The sequence below is a fragment of the Chenopodium album genome, chromosome 19 (genome assembly GCF_948465745.1).
Source record: "Chenopodium album chromosome 19, dcCheAlbu1.1, whole genome shotgun sequence".
NCBI classification, from domain to species: domain Eukaryota; kingdom Viridiplantae; phylum Streptophyta; class Magnoliopsida; order Caryophyllales; family Amaranthaceae; genus Chenopodium; species Chenopodium album.
The window spans coordinates 13142741-13167400 of record NC_137852.1 but is presented as its reverse complement, the minus strand read 5'-3'; the positions used below and the strand labels follow the sequence as shown (position 1 = coordinate 13167400).

The window sequence follows — 24660 nt, the reverse complement described above, 5'->3', positions numbered from 1 at the left end:
CGAAAAGGTCCGTGGGATAAACCCTTCTCCTTCACTTCTAAAGGGTCTTGCTTGCTAATACACTTACGATATGATATCACTACGAAGTCTACCAAAACTACCCCTTCTAGAATTCAAGATTAACTCAACTTTTCAGGCATACAAGTAAAATTTAAATATTTGTACAGCACGTTATTGACAGAGGAGGTTGCTTCTTGTTCACCAAGTTGGAAGTATAAATGTATTGTATTATACCAAGTACTAGTGACCTAGTGTACATCCAGCGGCAGTTATGCCTTGAATGATTTATACTCTATACTCTATTAAAATTAATAAAATTAAATACTCAATAGATTTTATTTTATATTTTATATATCTAATAGTAAAATATTTTAATATAGTTTTGTGGTCATTAAATTATAAATATATATATATATAGAATATATACTTTAAATAATTTAGTACAACAAGCAAGGGGACACAGGTGATATGCTACCTTTAAATTTTAATGCTTGAATTATTTTTTGTTATTTATTATTAAATGAATTTGTTGAAAACAAAGCTAATCTAAGCATATGCCACTTCACAAATTATGAGACCCATATGATGGGGAGTCCAATCGGTACAGTGTGTACTTTCCAGCTCAATGCTCACTATGTTGAGACCCCTTGTTTATGACTCCAGCTGCTCAAACTAACCCATTTATATAGAGTAACATAATTTCATCTCCTTACTACTCGTAGTATTTTGATCTTTGTCTTAGAGATAGTATCCTTGATAAATCTTTGTTGGATTAAGTCAATCACAGTGTCGTATGAGAGTTTGACTACGTATAATCCCACAAAATTACATTACGATACAAGTTAGTAACATATAGCGTAGCACACCAGATTGATATGTTGTTCAGTCTCTTTATTCAACAGTGGATTGCTAGCTAGTTTTAATGACTTACATGTGAATTTCTCTAAACACTCTCCCTTAAATGTGAATTCATCTTTACTTGCATCTTGAAAACTGAAAAGGGCGCAAATATTCTTGCTTGCCCTCTCTTTGACTTCCTAAATAAGGTCAATTTGGAAAGGTCAATAATTCTATTGGACTACATTGTCCAAACATCTCTTCAAATCATTTTTATCTTCATTAACCAATGTGTACCCTCTTTTTAGCACCACTAATGCACTATAACTATAACAAGCTCTTAATACCAAAAAAATTACTCCCTCCGTCCCCTTTTGATAATCCCTTATGGGCAAATTTTAGCCCCAAAATGTTCACCCCTTTTGTTTTTTCCAACAACCATTAATATTAATTTTTTACCAAAATTTCCTCCAATTTGCAACAATATTTGTGCAAATTTAACTTTTCCATGTAAATTTTGTTTTCCCATGTACTTTTATTATTTTCTCTCTCTACTTTTTTACATACCCAATGTCAATTTACTTTTTCAATGTAATTAAACTAACCTTATTTTTGTTGATTAATTTCCGTGAAAAATGTCCATAAGGGACTATCAAAAGGGGACGGAGGGAGTAATTTATTAGCCAAAGTAAGTGTACATTGTAAGGCAATATAACAATAATACAAACTCCATACAATTTATGTCTTTTTTTTTTTTTTAAAGTCAATTGGTGGATGAATAGTTTCTATTTGTTTAGTAATTTCAAACGATCACATAAATATTATCTCTTATGATTAACCAATCTAATTTAATTTATTCACTTTCATGGATCAAATGTAGATTTACCAATCTACTTTAATTTGCTTCATTCTCATTATTATATAAATGCTTTGGCTATTAATCCAGTTTGAGAGTACTTAGCTTACAGAAATTGGATGTAGATAATTTAATTGGAAAGTATGCATTAAAAATAAAAAGTGATGGTCAAAACTAACCACCTTTGACCACAAAAGTGTAGCAGAGTTATAAATTTAATTAGGATAGAATATTTGTTTTTGTACTATAATAATTTATGGGTACAAATTTGATTATATTATACCTATCAAAATTATTACAGAGTAAGGAGTATTTGCTAAGATATAAAGATGTTTAACTTTATAGTTATATGTGTTTATATATACTTGTAAGAGTTGTAACTTGTAACTCTATATATATTATTACATTTAAATGTTTAATGAACTTGATATCTTTACCTAGAATTAGTAAAACGAAAAGGATGAAAGACCTTGAAATGTCTAATAAGTCACTCCTTTATAGTCTAGCCGTATTGATCGAGAAATTTGACAAGTATAGAGAACTTTGTTGTGTATAAAATTTATTTTAATTTTGCCCTTTCAAATAGTTGTATATTTCATTTTTTATGGTCTATCCACTACTCCTTTGAGTTTGAGCTTCAAGCTATATTTTAACCTAATATTATAAGACTATTTTAGCAAGCTAAACCCCTTTGAAATATAACAATCCAAAATACTTGTACCTGATGAACCCATAATTGTATTTAGTATAGAATGAGCGAATGAGGAGTGTATAAAAGATAGCATACCAAAAGATGTTAACTCTTAGTCTCTATTTAGCGCAAACATTTTAATCAGCGTAATATTTTGGCAAATTTAATTAACTTTTTATTTTATTTTGTGGTCGAATGTAAGTCCAGATTGAAGTGAAATAACTAATAAAAAAATGAGTTGATCAAAGAGAAATACGTCAAGTAAATAAGAACTTTATAAGAATAGCGAATCAACTAAATAGAAGCTGAACATGTAGTGGCGGATTTAGGCCATTTGAGTGGGGTCCCATGACCCCACTTGAATTTAAAAAAAAAAAAAAAATTTCTTAATAAATTAATTTTTTTTCAATAAAATTAGTTATTTTTTATATTAAATGACCCCATTAAAATTAACTAAATGTATTTTGACCCCGTTAAATATTTTTTCTGGATCCGTCACTGTGAACATGTAGTCGTTATTAGGGGAATAATATGGCGAATAGTGTAAGGATCCATGGATAGATTGATTAATCACGTGACATAGCTGAAACTAATGTTCCAATATGAGTGAAAGTTCTAGGCAGTGAGTGGGTCAAAGGTGAGGGGGAAAGCATGTGAGAAATAGGTTGTTAGCATAAGTAGTTTGTATTATGATCTGATAGAATGTGTGTATGTCTACTCTACTCTGTGCCAAAAGTTAAGACAGCTTTGGTGCTTCATTTACAACACGCGATTGCATGTGATGGTAAGGCTGGAACAACCTTTTCATTTCTTCTTGTTTTTGTTGATTTCTACTTAATTTGTATTTGATTTGTTATTTGCATGAATCAATTATTATATAATTATATGAATAGTAAAGCTATTAATTAAAGAGATTGAGGATTCTCTAATTGAATGTTAAATTGTCAAGATTTTCACGCGTGATTGATGGGTGAGGGTGCTCAATTGCTTGAATCATTGCCTCTCCAATCCTTACTTGCCAAGTCACTCAATTTATATAATTCCACTTCTCTTTATTATGTGAATGTTATTAGTTTATTTATTTGATAACTTAGTAGATCATCTTCGTACAACTAACTCGACTTCAATTTTGGAAATAAGCTATATACATGTGTATTTAGGCTCAAAATGAGTCATTTACGCCTTGTTTAGGGCATGTTCTGATTTACTGAAATGAGCTAAACTAAACTGAACGGATTGGAGCTGTACTGAAATGAATTGAATTAAAGTGAACTAAATAGAGCTGAAATGAATTGTGTATGAGAGAAGAAAATTAGAAACTGAACTAAACTGAACTCAACTGAACTGATTGGAGCTGAACTAAAATGAATTGAACTGAACTAAATTAAATAGGGCTGAAATGAATTGTTTATAAGATAATGAAATTAGGAACTGAACTAAACTGAACTGATTGGAGCTGAACTGAAATGAAATTAAGCTGAAGAGAACAAGCTCTTAGTTTAACTTATTTTGACTTATTTAAGGAAATAAAAAAGTTCAGATCAGATCAGATAAAAAAATAAGTTCAGATCAAAACATCGTTTTATGTGCGGTTTTTTATCGCTAAATATCTTTTATTTCGCTATGAAAAAAATTGTGAAAATTATATATTACTCCCTCCGTTTTAAATACTTGCTCCACTTTCCTTTTTCGGCCGTTTTTAAATACTTGCTCCATTTCCTTGTTTCAAAAACTTTTACAATATTTAACTAATTGTTCTCACCTAGTGGACCCAACATATGTTCTCTCTCCTCCAATTCTCTCCACTACTTTTATCTTTTATTATTTTTTATTCTTCCACTAACCCCACTACCTCCATATTTTATTACTTTATCCAATTTCTCCTAAAACTCCGTGCATGTAGAAATGGAGCAAGTAATTAAAAACGGAGGGAGTAATAAACTACACATTATTACGAATTTAACAAGATCCCACTTAATATATTTTTTCCTTATAGATTATCGTACACTTTATGTCTAAATTTGATCAAATCAGACTATCAGATCAGATCAGACCAGATTAGATCAGAGCATATTGGCAAAAATAAGGCAAATCAAACAAGGCCTTAGTCATAGTTTTGAAAAGTTCACAAGAAATAAATGAGTTTTGGTAGCCTCATCTTTTCAAAATGAAGAATTAGATTTAAAAGCAAAATACTTTGAGGGGAGGGGAGGGGAGGGGAGGGGTAGGCGATTCCTTACGTTTTAAAAAGTATGAGAAAATACTTATGAATTGTGTCATTGTGTGATAACAATTATATCCTTAAAATGTTTGTTTGCCTCTATGCTCCTATCTATTTGATATGATGTTAATTGTCTCTAACCTTTTCTTTGTGTGAATTTCTTAATTTAACTCTTGTAAATAATATTTGGACAATTATACCCTCTAAAATATTTGTTTACGTATTTGTCATCATTAACGTTGGTTAATTTTCTTTTTCACTCTTAAGAATAGTGTGTGAACATGTATACCCCTATAAATATTTGTTTACATATTTTCCCACATCATGCCTCCAACAACTTAAAGAGTGTACGTGTATCGCACGCTTAGCCACCCTAGTGATTTAATAAAGAAGGGGAACTTATGGTGTTAGGTTTAATTAGCTTCTCTCTTCTTCCCTAATAGTCTCTTGTCCAAATTAATAATAATAATAATAATAATAATAATAATAATAATAATAATAATAATAATAATAATAATAATAATAATAATAATAATAAATTGTTCCTTGTATTTTTTCGAAAAATAGTAATTGTGCTGCTTTGTTCAGAAGCTCAAAAGAACAAGGCCAAGTGTGTGTCAATTATTTACAAAAATAATCAAGAAATCATAATATATTTTCAATTAAGATATCTTGATATAATTATCAATGAATATGTGTTTAAAAACGCCAAAACTAATAGAGATCAAGTATGCATTAGCTTAGAGTGTGAATTAAATTAAAGCTTAATTTCCATTTAGCTACCAGTATTTGTATCCAAAAATCAATACCTCATGTTACACAACATAACCCAATTCGTACCCAAAATTTAATAACTTGTGTTACACAGCGTACTTACGGATAATTTGTTTGCTACCTTTGTTTCAACTTATATATAAAGGACACTTTTACGTTATTGTGCTTGTTGCCTCTAACTTATAATGGGACTATAGAACTAGTTAATTGACGAAGCTTCCATCAATTAATTTCGTCGCTAAAAATGTTTTTTTTATTTTATTTTTATTTATTTTTTCAAAAAAAGAAAAAAAAAAAAGTTCGTAAAAATGATGACATACGCCGCATAATAGTGGGAAAAACATCCAAGATTGGAGAGATGAGATCACGTTGCTAAGCTAAGAGACAACTATAGCACTAAATATCCCAATCAGCATATTCTTACCTGTCATTACCTGTCTTTTTTTCTTCCTTATTATTTCTTTTTATATTTTAATTTAATTTCCCATACTATCCTTCTTCCCCTTATATTTCACCTCTTTTTTCTTTCACTCCTCTATTCCTTCTTATTCTTTCTTTCTCTTAAACTTTCATCACTCTATCAATTAACTTAATCTTCCTAACATGACAATGAGCGACTTCAATAACAACAATGGTGATAACAATAACAATAAATCGCAATTCGGCGATACGACGCTTACCAAGGTTTTTGTTGGTGGATTGGCGTGGGAGACCCCTAAGCAAGCCTTGTATGAGCATTTTGAGAAGTTTGGTGAGATCTTAGAGGCTGTTATCATTTCTGATAAGATCACCGGCCGATCCAAGGGTTACGGCTTTGTAAGTTTTCAATCTTTTTTAGGTCGACACCAGAATGTTTTATTTATAACGGTTTTATAATAGTTGCACCACTTTGGCTTTTACATTATTTATTTGCTGGGACTTTGTAAGTTTTAGATCTTTTAAATTGGTTCAACAACAGAATGTTTTATATCCGCTGCAAAATTGTTGTATCATTCTGACTTTTACGTTATTTATATGCTGGAGTTGTTATGATCCAAAGTAATACGGAGTAATAATAATGTGCTATCAAAATAAAACAGGTGACTTTTAAGGAGCCAGAAGCAGCAAAGAAGGCATGTGAGGATGCTACACCAATTATCAACGGCAGACGTGCTAACTGCAACCTAGCAGCCTTAGGGGCTCGTCGCCCACCAAGATCATCGTCGACTACTCCTCAACCACATCAAAGGCCAGCATCCAACAACGGTAACAACAATGGTGGTGGTGGTGGTGGTGGTGGTAGTGCATTGAGCCCTACCTCGGCTGCTGCACCCACTGCTCATGTGCAGTGGTACTACCCTGCTGCTGTTGCTGGTGGTCGTGCTGGTTCGCCTACTCCTACAACTCCGTATCATCCCCATCAACACCATCAACCTGCTCCCTTCTATGGGTATAAATTAATTAATTTTATTATTGGTCACTCGATTATTTTTTAAAATGCATCGTTTTGATTGACACAACATATTCATGTGTAAGACGATATTTTGTTACATATACTCGTATAATGCTAATGTGTTACACTTGATTTTCAGGTACTCCCCTACCTATATTGCTGCTGATGTTGGCTACAATCATGTAAGTACATTAATACATTGTGCAATTATGCAATTTCATTGTTACCTACCATTAAATCCACACTCTAGCTAACAAAATTATATTAAAGTCGATTATACCATGCATGCTTAATTCTTGTTGCTAATAATCTTAAAGAATCCCCTCAAATATAAATGTACAAAAACATAAATAAACTTTACACACTCGGATTTATGATGAAAGTTATTGTTAGTGTACTCAATTGTGAATTGTAACTCGGCATTGGTGTAATGGTGTATATTCCAAACATTTGTAGTGCAATTAACTTTGATTAATTTCTACCCTAAAATTACTTCTTAGATAAATGACCACAACTTCGATTGTTTATTTGCATAAATTTATGTATGAACAATGATAATTTTTTTTTAATGTATTGCAAGTTGAATTACACAAATAATATATGGAGTGGTCCATATTAATTTAAATATTAGGCCGTTTTTTTTTTTTTTTTTTTTTATATTTTATAGTTCTTTTTACTCGCAATTAAAAGGATCTCATTGATGTCCCCACTTTAATTGCAAAACTATGCTAAGCTTTATTTATTTGTAATTCTTACTCCATAATTTGGAACAAACTCCTTATGTGTCAAAAAGAAAATATTCCCTATAGTTCTTATTATCTAATTAATTATGTGTCATTCATGCATTATTACGGGTCAATAAATAAGAGAAACATCATCTATGATAATGAATGACACGTAAAATGAAATTAATATTTTCTGTTCACTTTAATTGCAATGACTTAAGTAAAAAACTCTCACACTTTTAGTCACACTGTTGCGCCTAAAATTAAACCGGCGACCTATTTTTATAATTTAGCAGCTTTATTATTTTCCGTTATTATATTTTAGACCGTTATCTATATTGACTGAGTGGTCAAACTGAAACTAACATGTTACTGGTAATTGCAGAAATTAAGCTACAGTGGTGGGGCCTACATAAACGGGGGGCATTACCCACAAATGTATCCGGGTCAGGCTATGATGGCTGGAGCAAATACTTTGATGCCAATTTACCCATTTTACCCTTACTCTCATCACCACCAACAACACCACCATCATCAGGCTGCTGCTATGGGCCTACCAGCCCATATTTATCAGCCCACTTCTTCTAGCCCAATTACTGTCCAACCTCCCATCATCTCTAAGCCCACTACTCCTGTTTGTGTAACTTCTCCCTCAGGTAAACTACTTTTATTTTATCCTCTCATTGTCTTTATGTTTTCGATATTTTTATCGAGTTATTAATTATAAATCACAAATTCTTATAAAAGACGGTTTGATAATAGTAGTCTACGATGAGTTAAATTGTTAATGTTTAGTCGGACCGAGTGTACACCAAAAGAATCTTGTTGGAAATTATTAATTTTTCGAAATTATTAATTTTTCTTCCTTTATTATTCCGTAATCTACATCAAGCAAAATTATTAAATTTAAATCTATTTTGGTGAAATAAGTCCAAATAATGGACACCAATTACAAATCTATATACCGAAATTATTCAATAATTTATAGTGGGTGCACTTAGCATCAAAATCTATTTCTCTTTCAAGTTGTACTTTATTTTGTTGTTGTTGCAAAAGACATAACAAGGTTATTTTGTAACAAGGTATAGTATATGTAGCATTTCACATGTAGGATTTCACAAAGCTAGATAGTGTTGATTGCGATCTAGATCGTAGGCACACTTGAATCAAAATATGTACTTCATATATGCTAATAATTTGTTTGTTTTTTTTAAAAAAATACATACTACCTTCGTTACAGGTTATGTGCAACGATTAGACATTTTCCCTCTCTGCTTTATGTCAAATCGTTGCACATAACCTGTAACGGAGGTAGTATATATCTTATATAGGTTGAACAATATAATATAGTTTTAATGAAAATAAATAAGTAAATTAGTTAATTAATTACCTCAATTTATTAATTACTATACGTCTGGCTCCCTCATGTAGTGGTCTAGTTGGCATCAATCATGGTTTCTCCTACGATCTCAGCTGTCTTAAAGACATGGTCGCAACTAATTTTGCTGGCATTACATGTGTGCAACTATCAATGTCATTCTATGTCTTTTCTATAAAGTAGCACAACTATACAAATCTAAATAAATAAATAAAATAACTGTCAACCTTTAGGTTAGATAATCCTCACAACTTATACTAGTAATATGTGCTAGTGAGACGATCTTACAATAACTATATAATATAAATCTCTTAGAAAAACCATGAAAATACTAAAGTAGCTTTTTAATGGTGGACTCATGAAGTCTTGACTTCCACGGAGCGTACGTCGACGAGTCCATCTCGAATAGAACGTGGTGAACATACTTAGCTAAATCCACTATTAAAAATAACTACTACTACGTACAAGTTCTTGATATATTTTATGTTATTTCTTCTCTAAATTAACAAATGATTAATAGGAGTCCATAAAATCATACCAAGTAATATTTTTACTGTGTCAATATCGTGTAACTCTCTTTTTGAACGAGGGAACAAATTTGACTACCATGCCGTCTATGCGTGCTTACATAAGAAATAGAACGTATATCAAGTTTGTTTAGCATTTTTTTTTTTTTTGGAAGAATAGTTTATTTATTTATTTATGGATGAATAGTAAACTAATAATATGAGATTCAGTGTGCTTGGCTGTGGAGTAGGTTCAATTGGAGCAAGAGTTTGCTTAAAGAATGGAAGATAATTAAAGGAAGAACCATTCAATAAGTGCAAGCTAAGGAAGATGATGTCTTAGGCTCGGAATTCACATTGTTATCATTTTATCTGCTGGAAGAATGGCTCATCTTTCCAACAAAAACAAGAAAAAAGGGGGAAAATAGACCCTTATTTTTTAAATATTCAATTTGTTTAATTATTATTATTAATTTATATATTAGGTATTGGATAATTAATTAATTAAATTAATAAATTCATTCTCTCTCTCACTCTATTTTTCTTTTTCTAACTTACATGATGTATAATGAGATTCTAATTGATCATGAAATCATGTTGTGTAGTACAAGTACAATCATAGTATCATGTAATCTCCCATACAATATCCAAATATAAAATATTGGAGTATTATTTTATACTCTCTTTTAGGCCTCTTTGTTTGCTATATTTATTTTATGGTTTTTAAAATGCACTTTAATTTTTATCATTAATATTTCCAATTATGTCTAAAATTGAATATTGCTTCAAAATTTTATGTAATGATTAATAAAAATACTAAATACTATGTATATATTAACACAAATGTAGCAAATCACATTCTTATATGATGATGCGTTCTCCTACAGTCCTACTAAGCAAGACTTGACTCACTCGTTAAGAGATTTACATTAATCCTAGAGGTTTAAGGTTCGAATCCTACCCATGTGAGGGTGTCTCGGCACTTAGAGGTAGTATTCCCTCCACCTTTTCCCTTGCTTTCCATTATTTAACCTACAAAAACTGAATCAAAAGAACAACAAAAATTGAGGTCTGGTCAAACTCCTTGAAAAAAAAAACCCGTTAAAATGATGATGCATTCTCATATGTACTTGTGGAAAAATACGATCCAAGTTGTTAAACTTTAAAATTATGCACTATAAAAAAATAATAAAAAAAATAATAGCAAATGATGAAGAAAAATAGAGAAAGTAAGTATGATTTTCATATCAATATTCAAAAGAGTGATGGAATCTTTACAGCTGGTAGTTTGATGAAATAGAAATTGTGCGTAAGATTCGAAGATATGGCGAGTACTGACTAAGAGATTGTAAAGTATATTTATTGCATGTTCTTTCAACCATTCATGACTTGGCCACATGCTCATCAAGGTCGACTTCTGACTATAACAACATGCATATTTGCAGTACATATCCTTATGGTACTTCTAATGGGATTTGCCCTCAGTATAACCTAATTTTTTCAGCCATATAAGCAAGAGTGATCCGAAAAGATCGAGTACGACACGAAAACATAAAATTTAAATGAATGTGATTGTACAGCGTGCTACCCGATAGGATCACCAAATAACCGGTTGTATAATGAATATCTTGTAATTAGGTCTATACTCGATAAAAGAAAAGTAACACCAAAGATAAATTGATTATGATATTTAATCAATGTTAATACATACCGCATGCCCTAAGTATACTTGGACTTTGTTTATTTCACCTTATTACAAGACCTTATTACTTATATCATATCAGATTTAGTAGAAATTAGTTTTGATCAGATCAGATCCGAAATAATAAGTTATCAACCTACTTTACCGTCTTGTGTGTAATTATTATGCTAAATATCTTTAGCTTCATAATGAATAAATCAAAATTATGAAATTGCATATCACTCCCTCCGTATTTTATCACCTCTTCATTTCTCCGGACCGAGTTTTACAAGGATTAGTAGAAAGTATTAATTTATAATGGATGTGGGTTCGTTGAAGAATAAAAATCCGAAAAAGGAAAACGTGAGTATCAGTGCCAGATCCAGGATTTGTACTTAGGGGGTTCGAACTTCATCAAACACCCGATATCCGAATGCACGGATATAAATCGGGTATTCAAGTATAAAATAGAGTGTTCAAATAAATACCAATACACAAGTACATAACCAAATGAGTCCAAATTTCAATAATGTATCGGGATAAATCGTATAGAAACCAGTATCATAAGCAATGCCAATATCTTTATAACACTGGGTATGGATCCTCAATACCTGTTGAACATATCGGTGGTCATACATAAAGTAGACATAGGCTTGTCGACAGTCAGCACGTGGCGGCAACAATTTGACACTTGGCGTGAGATACTCTGCATGCCATGTACCCACCTGTCATTCGGAAGTGTTATAAATACCAGGTTTAATCTCATAGTTAAGGTTAGTATTTATTACACACTCTCTCTCTACATTCTCTCTCCTCATATCTCCTTCTTAGACACTTTACTGACTTTGTCATTGGAGCGGTTTTCCCCGGATCCACCCCGGGGTAAGCTAAGTCTGCTCCCTGTGTAGGTTCTCATCTAGACGAGAGGAGCTTCACAGATCTTGGATACAGGTTGTCGGATCTTAACCGAAACAATTTTGCGCTAGAAGGAGGGGGCAGTGATCACTTCTATCGCCTAGAAACCTCACAAAAAAAAATATTAACAATTGATCATGACTGGAAATCAGGAAACTCCTGTAATTAGTAGGGTGGTTAACCAAAGGATAATGGCTGGGAATGAAACAACAAATCCGGAAATAGTGGTAGAAGATGAAACTCATACCTTGGAAGAAAATCAATTTAATATGCCGCTAACTCCAGAAGGGCAAGCTGGAGCAGTTACAGACCCTATGGCTGAGTTCACATCGGAAGATTTGGAGATAGTAGCCAGGGTGATAGTGCAATGAGTAGAAAAAAGAAAGAAGCTGAGACAGCTTAGGCTGGAGGAGGGGTGCCAATTGCCAATCTTGGTGGACAGCTCAATCAAGCAGCGAATTCACCAAGGCACCGTCAAGAGGAGTCATCAATAAGGACGCATACAACTCCACGGGAGATAGAAGCTCATATCCTCAAGCCATGCCGTCAATACAAGAAGTCAGCGGCAGAGAAGTTCCCAAGTTGAAGGGCAGGTAGTACAGATTGTGGTCCTGTTAAGGGAATCACCATTTGCACAGAGTATCTTGGATCAGCCGATGGAGAAAATTAAAATGCCGACGTGTAGATATGATGGAAAAGGGGATCCAAGCAGATACATAACGTCGTAAGAGGGGCATATGATCTTATAAACCAACTCGGATGTCGTTTGGTGCAAGGTCTTTCCGACAACTCTAACTGGGGCTGTTTGGTTCAATAATCTGGGAAATGGTACAATAGACAGATTTGAGAAGCTGATAGAAATGTTTGTAGGTAGTATATCAGCACTAGTGTGCGACAGAGAACTTCAGGAGAATTGATGGCGGTGGAGCAAAGGCCGGATGAGTCTTTGAGGGCCTACATCAGAAGGTTTAATAATAAGGCAAATACAATTCCAAAGTTACAACAAGAGATAACTGTTATGGCATTGATGAACGGTTTTGAATAACTCTGAGTTCAAGCGTTATCTTACAAGGAAGAATTTGCCAACGTTAGCAGCAGCCTTTAACAAGGCGCATGATTATATAAAAAGCAAAGAACTGATGAAAACAAGTAGGGGAGCTCAGGCCGACAAAGTGCAATACCCATCCGAGGGAAGTGGAAGGCCGAGAGCCTCGGCCTCAGTGAGGGGAGGGGGAAGTCGGCAGGAAGTTAGGGCTGCTAAGGCACCGATGCGGTATAGTACATATACACCATTGAATACGCCAAAAGAAGCAATATATTCGGTGAATCAGAATAAGAAGGGGTGGACAAGACCGATACCAATGAAAGCAAGGCCGAGAGATGTTAAGAAGTACTGCGATGTAGGCCATTATACTGAAGAGTGCACACAATTGAAGAATAATATTGAAGAGTTGATAAGGAAGGGTCATTTGAGTTAGTACCGATTGAATGCAGGAGGAAACCAACCTCCACCATATCGTCAAATAGAACGTCAGCAGCTAGAAACAAGTCCTGAGAGGCCGCAAACTGGAATAGTTAGATAGGGGGATGGAGGCTTGCCGCCTTTGTCGATTCGAAAGAAGATAGATGTAATAACCGGAGGACCGGTGCATGGAGAAACTATAAGTGGGGCTAAAAAGCACCTATCGGAGCACCGACACATAATCAATGCCCTGGATGCCGTTCGTCATCCCCGACCTACATGTATTCCTGACGTGGTGTTCACGAAGGAAGATGCCAGAGGGATTGTCTTCCCTCATGATGACCCATTAGTGTTGATAACAAAGATAAATGGTGATGATAACAAGAGAGTCCTAGTAGATGGGGGCAACTCAGCGAATGTTTTGTTCATGTAAGCCTTTGATGAAATGATGATTGGAAGGCAGTATTTGACGCTGGTATCTTGCTGGTAAGGCCGGAGGAAAGCATTGATTTAACACTGCGACTGGGTAGCGGGCCGGCAGCAAGAGACGTGATGGCAGAGTTCCTGGTGGTTAATATGTCGTCGGCCTACAATGCTATCATTGGAAGGCCGATAATTCATGATGTGGAAGCAGTAGTATTGTAGATACCAAATTGTGTCTCCCCAAAACCAAACCCAGTGATGAATACCTTTCACGTCGAACCATAATCGAATGAGGTGAAAGTGTGAAAAGTCAAGTGTTGCGGTTAGTTTTTATTAAAATCCTTCTTTCTGTTTTCGAAAACCCACTCTATTTTATAAAAACGTCCATTTCAGTTTATTTTGGTCCATTATAAGGGTCCAATAATGGTGTAGTTGGATGGGGCTTGAAAAGACCTTTCCAACGATATATTATAAGCCCAATTCCGATGAATAATGAGGAAGTTATGGCCAAAATACTAAACTGGGCCCAAACCGGATTTTACCTACGACCCAATGATCATGAGGAGGGTCCAAAGGTTTAATCCTATTTCTAAACTAATTAGGATTGATTAGAATCTTCTATAAGTTTCTAAAATATCTTAATTATCCTTTTTTGAAAAGATAAGATCATGGAATTTGATTTGAATATAAACTTTCCTTTTTTAAAACTTTCCTAATTCTATTCGGATTTAAAGATGTTCAAAGATAGTCAGATATTATTTTCTTGCCTCATATTTTTTATCCAAATTTTATATGGTTGGATAGATCTTGAAATTATATTTCCAATGATATATTATAATAATAAATCCGAGCTATAACGAAAAAGATATAAAAGATATATGAAACTCTATCCAAAGCTGACACCCTTTCACTATTTCGTCCATATCTTTTTATCTACAAAAGATTTTAATCTGATTCTAATTGCATTTGAAAGTAGACTTCAAGAGTTTTCCAACGACATATTATATGACTTATTTGGACTTCTAGATCAAAAGATATGATAAAAACAAAATCCGCAAAAACTGTTTCTGTCGCCAAACGACAGGCTTGTCGCCTCGCGACAGACTCTGTCGCCTGGCGACAGGATAAATTTCTGGCAACAAGGTCGGTTTGATTAGCGACAGAGTGGAGTTTTATTCCTTATCAAATTCTATGTTTTTCCGGACTATTTTTCTTATAAATAGGGTCCGAATCTCTGTTTTCAAAATCAATTCACAATCATCAATTCTTCCTTAATTCTTTTCTTTCTCTCCTTTTTTCAAAATACAATATTCCGCATTCACAAGACTTAGAATCACTTAGCCAAGTTCGAAGTTGCCTTCGCCCTAGACGTGCAAGGTTTGATAATTTCTGAGAGTTTGGTCCAAAACTAGTCTAAACTTTATTTAATTTGATTTCAATTTAATTCTTTAATTATTCTTTAATAATTCTTTGAAGTTTACTAACTTGTGTATTTTGTTATTGGAAAGAGGTACGAGGCTTCAAAGTAAGTAGATTAGCTTACTCCCTATTTTATTCACAATGTAGATTGCATGCTTATTATTGTTTTATGATTCCTAGTATCATGTTAGGATGTTTAATATTCCTAGTATCATGTTAGGATGTTATTTTATGCTTTCTAGTGTCATGTTTAGGATGCCTTTGCTTATTTCTAATATTATGTTATCATGTTAGTACCATGTTAGGTTTAAAGCTATGATCTTTATTGTTTAGTGACATGCTAGGATTTGTTATTAATCTTGTTAGTATCATGCCTAGGATCTTGCTATTATTATTAAGCTTTATTATGCCTTATCATGCTATTATCATTATTTTTATTGATTTATTATTATGTTTCTTGATTTTTATTTTATTGTTATTGCTTGATCACACCTTTTATGATTGTTAAAGGGAATTTGTACTTGAAATCACGCTTAATAAGATAATTAATAATTTGGTTTAGGCTAATATGATTTTAACTCAAGTGATCGCCAATAATAGTCTTATTTGTGCATTAATCTCAACCAACATAGATAAACAGGGTAGGTTTAATATAATGTTTGTATGTTATTCGAAAAGCGCACATGAATACGAGCAGAACAAAGTAGAGGTCTATTTTATAGGGCGGGTCCTTTCTTTTGTAGATTGGATTCGTACCCTCATCCCCGGACCCTGTTTGGTTCAAGACCTTATGCAGTAGTTGATGGTCCTTTTGGATTGTCTTTTGGGTTTACAAGTTCCTAAAACTTGTTGGCGACTCTTTTTGCTCTTTTTCTTTCCCTTTGGAACGCCACCGTACTTTAGTGTATGATCACAGTGGGGTTCAAGTTTGGGGTTATCATAATGCTTGAAATATTCCCTACAGTTTTTGGCGACTCCACTGGGGAGGATTTCTATTTATATTCCTGAAATTTATTTAATTTTGGCAATTATTTAGAATGAGCGGATGAGACTCGAAAAATTCTAAGTATTTCATGTGCGTGATTTGATTAACATTATTGTCATATGCATTAAAAGGTCCTCATGGGAGTACCCCATGAGTCAATCCATAGGAATTTTACACGTAGGAAATTTGAGAAATATCTTTCATGACTAGAATCGAAAAGATGATGCGAAATCTGGAAAATTCGAAGAACACAGAAACTTGCCAAGGCATGTAGGAACTAGCGTTTAGAAAACAGGGCTTGTCGCCCGTAAAAAGTTTCTGTCGCCTGGCGACAGAAGCTTTTTTGCGGCGACAGTCCCTGTAGTCTGGCGCCAAGTTCTTCCAATACCGAGCCAGGGGTCTGCCTTCTTGCTTTGACCATTTCTAGTGTTGTTGGCTCGATTTTGCTTATTGATTGAGTCATTTTCTCACTTTTCTGAACCCATATGTGTTCTACATATGGAAATAACCCTCTGGGGGTTCCTGCTTCACCTGCCCGGTGGAATATTCCACTATCATGTGCAAAGTTCAGATTTGGGTACGTGTAATGTTTGTGAATCCACCAAACCATGGCGTCGAGTTCAATTTCATCACGAACTCGCGGAATCCTGTCCATTCGCTCCAACCCTCCCGGTAGGCTTGTGTGCAATGCATATGGATTCTTAACCATGGACCTTTTTGACTTAACCCATATCCTCGAACTTTAGAGAACTAGAGCCATGGTTAGGTTGCAAACACATCATATTGTGACTATGTGAACTACTTGTGCACCCTTGCTTGTATATATTATATATGTGTTAACCGTTTGTTTGACTTGTGGTTAAATCTAAATAAACTAACCAATGACTAAAAGACTTTGTTTAATTAATTAATTAATTAATTTGAACTAATAAATAAGCCTAAAATCGAGTCATAGTTCCTTTAAGTCAACCCGGATTTTTATTCCCGTATACTGCACATGCGTCAACTTGTTTTGGTCATAGCCGAAGTTCTAGGAAGAACCACGAGTCGTATAACCTATAGATCTGTAGCCCCGAGTTTTATCTTTAATTAGGCGTTGGTTTCGTCCCAATCAGAGTCACAGATTAAAAGTTATGACTAAAATACTACAGCATGTCCAGTTTAGTGCACATACGTGAAGTCTTAACTTAGTCTTTGCTTGAGTCTAGTCACATAGTCTAGCCACATGGTCATGACACAGGTCTTAACATGTCAACTACACTCACTAGTCTTAGCACACACTTTGTATATGTCATCATGACCATGTCTTAGGTTCATGCATGAGTCGTCTTTCCGTCATTTGAGTTGGGGGGTCCATTCTATTCCTAATTCTTCCATCTTCTTCCTACTCTCCACATACTTTCTTCCATATTTCTCCATCCACATCATCTTTTTACTCTCCACATGCTTTCTCCACATATATCACTCCCTTCATTCTTTCATGATCTCTTCCCATCTATGCATGTTGAATCGAGTTCGAGTCATGTGATTGACAATAATAATAATAAAAAAAGGAGTAATGATGAGACAAAACACAAGGCAAGCTTCTCACTAAGATTTCATGCTTTCTTCTTCTTTTTTCAAACCTTTCCCCAATAAGTCTAGCATAGGCACCCTTTGTCTACCTTAGATTTATTACATAGGTTTTTTTTTTTTATTTTGTTCCCCTTTAATAAAATGAGCATTTTAATTTCTTGCATATGATCATTGCATTAAAAAAAAAAAAAAAAAAAAAAAAAAAAAAAAAAAAAAAAAAAAACGCCGAATTAAGCACAAGGTATACCAATGATTTGAGGCACCCCTTGTAGCCATATCATATCTTTCACCCTTCAAATATATAATCCTTTTCTTGATAAAACACTTTGAGCCTTGTCTAACGATAGACCTTTCATTTTTCAACCCACATCTACTAACCTTGGGATGGGATGGTGTGTAACTTATGCAAGTTCCAATTTACAAAAGCTTGAGTGATAAAAATAAAAAAAATATAATAAAAGTGTACAAAAGAGCAAGTGTTCCAATGTCTTGGATATAAAAATATCTTTGATAAGAACATGTCTCAGATTGCGTTTCTTATCGAGTGCTCGGTACCGTGCCTGAGAAACATGAATGTCAAGTGAGTGATAGACCGCATCATCGAGATTGCCCACACTTATAAAAAAAATGCGAATATAAAAAAATGCAAAAGCAAAATAAAAAGAAGAGCAAACAAAAAAAAGAAAGAGAGCTCAAAAATGAGAAAACTCAAGCATAAAAAATACAAAGATTCAAAAGCAAGGTTTCACACCTTGGGGGCTTATCTAGGGTCTTGATCCTTTATCCCCTTCTTCTCTAACCTTTAGCCTAACCACGTTACAACCCTTAAAAAGACCTTTTTGAGGTATACATACAATTGTGCGAGGTTCGGCTAGAGCTACGTTTGGCCTGATTCCTAACGGATACGTAGGCAACCTCACAATGAGGTGCGGCCATAATAAAAATGCATTCATTTTCACATTCACACACTTACACCATGATCATGTCAAGGGATCTCCAATGCTCATCCCTATTTACTTAGAGCTAGACTTGGGGGCTTGATCCTTACATCATTAGCCTACCTAGCCTAAGAGTCATCATCATTTGACTCTTATCAAATAATACTTTTCCATACACTTAGCCTTCGCAGCTTAACTTTAGTGTCACTTTCACACACATCACGGATACATGACCAAATAGACTTCCAATTAGGAACCTTTTGTCATGAAATCTTAACATAACGTTGAAGCATGCTTTATCAAAATCATTCATCACTCATCACTTATAACCATCATTGTATCAAAGTATGAAGTATTTAGCCTCCGCGCCTAAGTTACCCAAATACTTTCATAATCGAGTCAACTAAGATAGTTTAGGATGGGTTACTCCTTATACTTGATCAAGCTCATTCAACATGCACCCTCAAATACTTCGATTCTTTTTCACTTCTTTCTTTTTCGGGAAAAGTCGGTACCCTCCACAAAGATGACAGAAATTTTTTGTTTTTTGAGTCATGTGAGTCATATACACGAGTCATGTACATTGAGTCATGTCGTGTCATATCACATCGAGTGGAGTCTAGCTAACACATGTGTCAAACGATTTGAGTCGAGTCATGTCAAATCAATGAGTCAAGCAACACTAAGCCTTAGGTCAACCCTAAGATAATAAAAGATGAGCAAAGTCCTATAGTCTAAAATATAAATGCAGGTACATTCCAGCGAGCAAGAATATTCCCGGATTTTTTCGAAAAAGACGCGAATATAGATGTATGAAACTTTTCCAAGATGAGAGAAGTTTGAGCAAAATTATATGGAGATGAAGAGCTTTAATTTCCAAAAGATTTGAGCAGATTTGGTCGTAAGGAAACGACCAAATTGAAAGTTCGGAGCGAAACCGAGCAATGAACAGCAGAGCAGCGAAATAGAAATGAAGAAGAAGACGGGTTTAAAACCCCGATTCTGTCGCCAAACGACAGAATTGTCGCGAGGCGACAGACCCTGTCGCGCGGCGACAGAGGCAAAACCTCGCGACAGGTGTCTCTGGCCAGCGCTGGAGCGCCGACAGAGTGTTGGGCCCCTCCTTATGGTTCTGTGGTCTAGTTTAGTAGTTTGGGTTCCTTGGTACGCCAGTTAGCCCCTTTAAGCAAATTGACATGATTTAGTCAGCTTGATTGCAATACACTGAGTGATCGACTTGATGAAGATCGTCTCACTTAGCTTAAAGCGCCTAAGTATTGGCTCATAATAAGGCACCGAAATATTGGTTCAACAGATATACCGAAATATTGGTTCAATAGATGCACCAAAGTAATGGTTTACAAAGGCAAAAGCACCAAAGTACTGGCACAAATATACAAAAGCGATGATAAATAACAATATATTAAGGGTCAATAGGCAAAATGATTCTTTGGCAATGTCTCAACATAAAGAGGAGTTGTCTAGTGGCGAAGCACGGCCGTGGCGAGGTAGTGTCACAAATAGTGGAGATGGCGAAGCAAGGTCAACTTCGACGGTCCCTCAAGGTAAAGAAGAGATTGTCTATAGCGGCGACGTACTGCCGTGGCGACATACGGCCACAACCTAGAAGATGACGACATACAGTTATTTTCGACGATGTTCCCGAAATACTGTGGAGGATTGTCACCGAGAATATTGAAGATGACGACATATGGTTATCTTCAACGATGGCGTACACGAGGCACTGTGGGTGTTGTCACAAACAACATATGAAGCAACAGCAAAACGGTTACGTTCAGAGACGTGTGCTCGACGGTGCAAGATACGCGTTTCTTAACTCTTTTATCTGTTTAACTAATGATTAGTTTGCAGGTATCGGCGTTATAAGAATGATTTGGAATCGCAGAACGTTTTGAATCATTCTCTGTCCCTATCGATACTTTGACTCTCGTTTTTCGAAACTTAAGTTTCTTCAAACTCAGTCAAAGTGGGGGCTTCTGTAGACACCAAATTGTGTCTCCCCAAAACCAAACCCAGTGATGAATACCTTTCACGTCGAACCATAATCGAATGAGGTGAAAGTGTGAAAAGTCAAGTGTTGCGGTTAGTTTTTATTAAAATCCTTCTTTCTGTTTTCGAAAACCCACTCTATTTTATAAAAACGTCCATTTCAGTTTATTTTGGTCCATTATAAGGGTCCAATAATGGTGTATTTGGATGGGGCTTGAAAAAACCTTTCCAACGATATATTATAAGCCCAATTCCGATGAATAATGAGGAAGTTATGGCCAAAATACTAAACTGGGCCCAAACCGGATTTTACCTACGACCCAATGATCATGAGGAGGGTCCAAAGGTTTAATCCTATTTCTAAACTAATTAGGATTGATTATAATCTTCTATAAGTTTCTAAAATATCTTAATTATCCTTTTTTGGAAAGATAAGATCATGGAATTTGATTTGAATATAAACTTTCCTTTTTTAAAACTTTCCTAATTCTATTCGGATTTAAAGATGTTCAAAGATAGTCAGATATTATTTTCTTGCCTCATATTTTTTATCCAAATTTTATATGGTTGGATAGATCTTGAAATTATATTTCCAATGATATATTATAATAATAAATCCGAGCTATAACGAAAAAGATATAAAAGATATATGAAACTCTATCCAAAGCTGACACCCTTTCACTATTTCGTCCATATCTTTTTATCTACAAAAGATTTTAATCTGATTCTAATTGCATTTGAAAGTAGACTTCAAGAGTTTTCCAACGACATATTATATGACTTATTTGGACTTCTAGATCAAAAGATATGATAAAAACAAAATCCGCAAAAACTGTTTCTGTCGCCAAACGACAGGCTTGTCGCCTCGCGACAGACTCTGTCGCCTGGCGACAGGATAAATTTCTGGCAACAAGGTCGGTTTGATTAGCGACAGAGTGGAGTTTTATTCCTTATCAAATTCTATGTTTTTCCGGACTATTTTTCTTATAAATAGGGTCCGAATCTCTGTTTTCAAAATCAATTCACAATCATCAATTCTTCCTTAATTCTTTTCTTTCTCTCCTTTTTTCAAAATACAATATTCCGCATTCACAAGACTTAGAATCACTTAGCCAAGTTCGAAGTTGCCTTCGCCCTAGACGTGCAAGGTTTGATAATTTCTGAGAGTTTGGTCCAAAACTAGTCTAAACTTTATTTAATTTGATTTCAATTTAATTCTTTAATTATTCTTTAATAATTCTTTGAAGTTTACTAACTTGTGTATTTTGTTATTGGAAAGAGGTACGAGGCTTCAAAGTAAGTAGATTAGCTTACTCCCTATTTTATTCACAATGTAGATTGCATGCTTATTATTGTTTTATGATTCCTAGTATCATGTTAGGATGTTTAATATTCCTAGTATCATGTTAGGATGTTATTTTATGCTTTCTAGTGTCATGTTTAGGATGCCTTTGCTTATTTCTAATATTATGTTATCATGTTAGTACCATGTTAGGTTTAAAGCTATGATCTTTATTGTTTAGTGACATGCTAGGATTTGTTATTAATCTTGTTAGTATCATGCCTAGGATCTTGCTATTATTATTAAGCTTTATTATGCCTTATCATGCTATTATCATTATTTTTATTGATTTATTATTATGTTTCTTGATTTTTATTTTATTGTTATTGCTTGATCACACCTTTTATGATTGTTAAAGGGAATTTGTACTTGAAATCACGCTTAATAAGATAATTAATAATTTGGTTTAGGCTAATATGATTTTAACTCAAGTGATCGCCAATAATAGTCTTATTTGTGCATTAATCTCAACCAACATAGATAAACAGGGTAGGTTTAATATAATGTTTGTATGTTATTCGAAAAGCGCACATGAATACGAGCAGAACAAAGTAGAGGCCTATTTTATAGGGCGGGTCCTTTCTTTTGTAGATTGGATTCGTACCCTCATCCCCGGACCCTGTTTGGTTCAAGACCTTATGGAGTAGTTGATGGTCCTTTTGGATTGTCTTTTGGGTTTACAAGTTCCTAAAACTTGTTGGCGACTCTTTTTGCTCTTTTTCTTTCCCTTTGGAACGCCACCGTACTTTAGTGTATGATCACAGTGGGGTTCAAGTTTGGGGTTATCATAATGCTTGAAATATTCCCTACAAGTATCAACTTACCACCTGACAATTGCTTATGTATCAAATTTGGGGGCTGTAGAGAAGGTGCATGGAGGTCAAGTAATGGCAAAGTCGTGCTATGTAACAGCTTTGAAGAACCCGGTACAGGATGGTCCGATACCAAATAACCCTAAAAGGGAAAGAGAGCCGACAGTACGAGATTTGTCAATGGGGAACTTTGATACAAGGCCGGAAATTGCACCAAGGCCGTTACCAGGGGGAGAAACAGTGCAAGTTGAGCTTCAGCCAGGTGATCCAAGTCGGACAGTGAAGGTTGGGGCCAATATGGATGTTGACATGAAAAGTAATTTGATTAGTTTGTTGCGAGAATGCGGATGTGTTTGCTTTCTCGGCAGATGAGATGCCTGAAATACATCCTGAACTAATGGAGCATAAGCTGAATGTTGATAGGAAGTTCAGGCCGATAAGACAAAAGAAGCGTAATTTCTCAACAGAGAAGATTAAAGCAATGCATGCAGAAGTCAATAAGCTCTTGACGGCAGGGTTCATGGAGCCATGCACATACCCAAAATGGTTGGCAAATGTCGTAATGGTGAGAAAGCCAACAGGAAAGTGGCGAATGTGTGTGGATTTCACAGATTTGAACAAGGCTTGCCCCAAGGATTGTTATTCGTTGCCTCAGATAGACAGGCTGGTAGACTCCACTTCTGGCCATGCAATGCTTAGTTTCATGGATGAGTTTTCAGGATATCACCAAGTCAGTCTTCACAAGTCGAATAGGGAAAAAACGGCATTTATAACGGATGTCAGGGTTTACAGCTACAAGGCTTTGCTGTTTGGGTTAAAAAATGCAGGCACAACTTACCAAAAGTTGGTTGATAAGATTTGAGAAGCAGAAAAACATGGAGGTGTGTAGGCGTCGTTTGAAGTGCGCCTACGTTAAGCATGTGTGAATATGCTTGGCACTTATAGGAAGTGGGAATTGACATATACGATTAGGGACAAGGAAATTAGGGAGCCGCCAACAAGTTTTTAAGGAACGTGTAAACCGTTCACGGATCATTTAAGGCAACCACGAACAAGGGACAACGATAGGCAACAACGATTGACCCGTGAAGGTTACACCCCATTCATAATCCATGAGATTACTAACTCCATATGGTTCGGAACCACGAAAGGAGGATCGGGGATGATGGTACGAAGTGAGTCATGGAGTCACATTCGCCCGTATTGGCCTCTACTCGATTCTTATTGTGAAAAATATTCTTGCGATCTTAAAGGCATGCAAACAAAATATTCAATTCGCTCCAAACTATTATTATGCTAAATTGGTTTAATATTAATGCACACGTTATTCTAAAATATTTGTGACCACTTTGATTTAATAATAAGATTAAAGGAACCTAAACCGGTTGTCCAAATTATCTTATTAGGCGTTATATTCAATTACATATTCCATTTAATTAACATGCAATATGGTGATCATAAATAATAATAATAGAACAGACATTAATATTGGAAGCAATTTAACAATAATAAGGTTAGTCAAATCAAATAATAATAATAATCATGATACTAGCAATATAAAATAGAATAAGTAATTAAATTAATTAATTACTCACATTCCGCGCGTTCCTTTAAATTGCTACATCATGAATAAATTGTTAGTAACTTCAATGAAAATAAATCAAATTGAAATAATTAA

The 24660-nt window shown here is 34.7% G+C and overlaps 1 protein-coding gene across 1 annotated transcript; it reads left to right on the top strand.

The window, feature by feature from the left end:
* The first annotated feature begins 5982 nt into the window (after positions 1–5982).
* On the top strand, positions 5983–9712 carry LOC145594067 (putative RNA-binding protein ARP1). Its single transcript, XM_081650411.1, has 5 exons — positions 5983–6195; positions 6459–6808; positions 6951–6993; positions 7922–8192; positions 9672–9712. The coding sequence occupies exons 1-5, from the start codon at positions 5983–5985 to the stop codon at positions 9710–9712; spliced, it is 918 nt and encodes a 305-aa protein (XP_081506537.1).
* The last annotated feature ends 14948 nt before the right edge of the window (positions 9713–24660 follow it).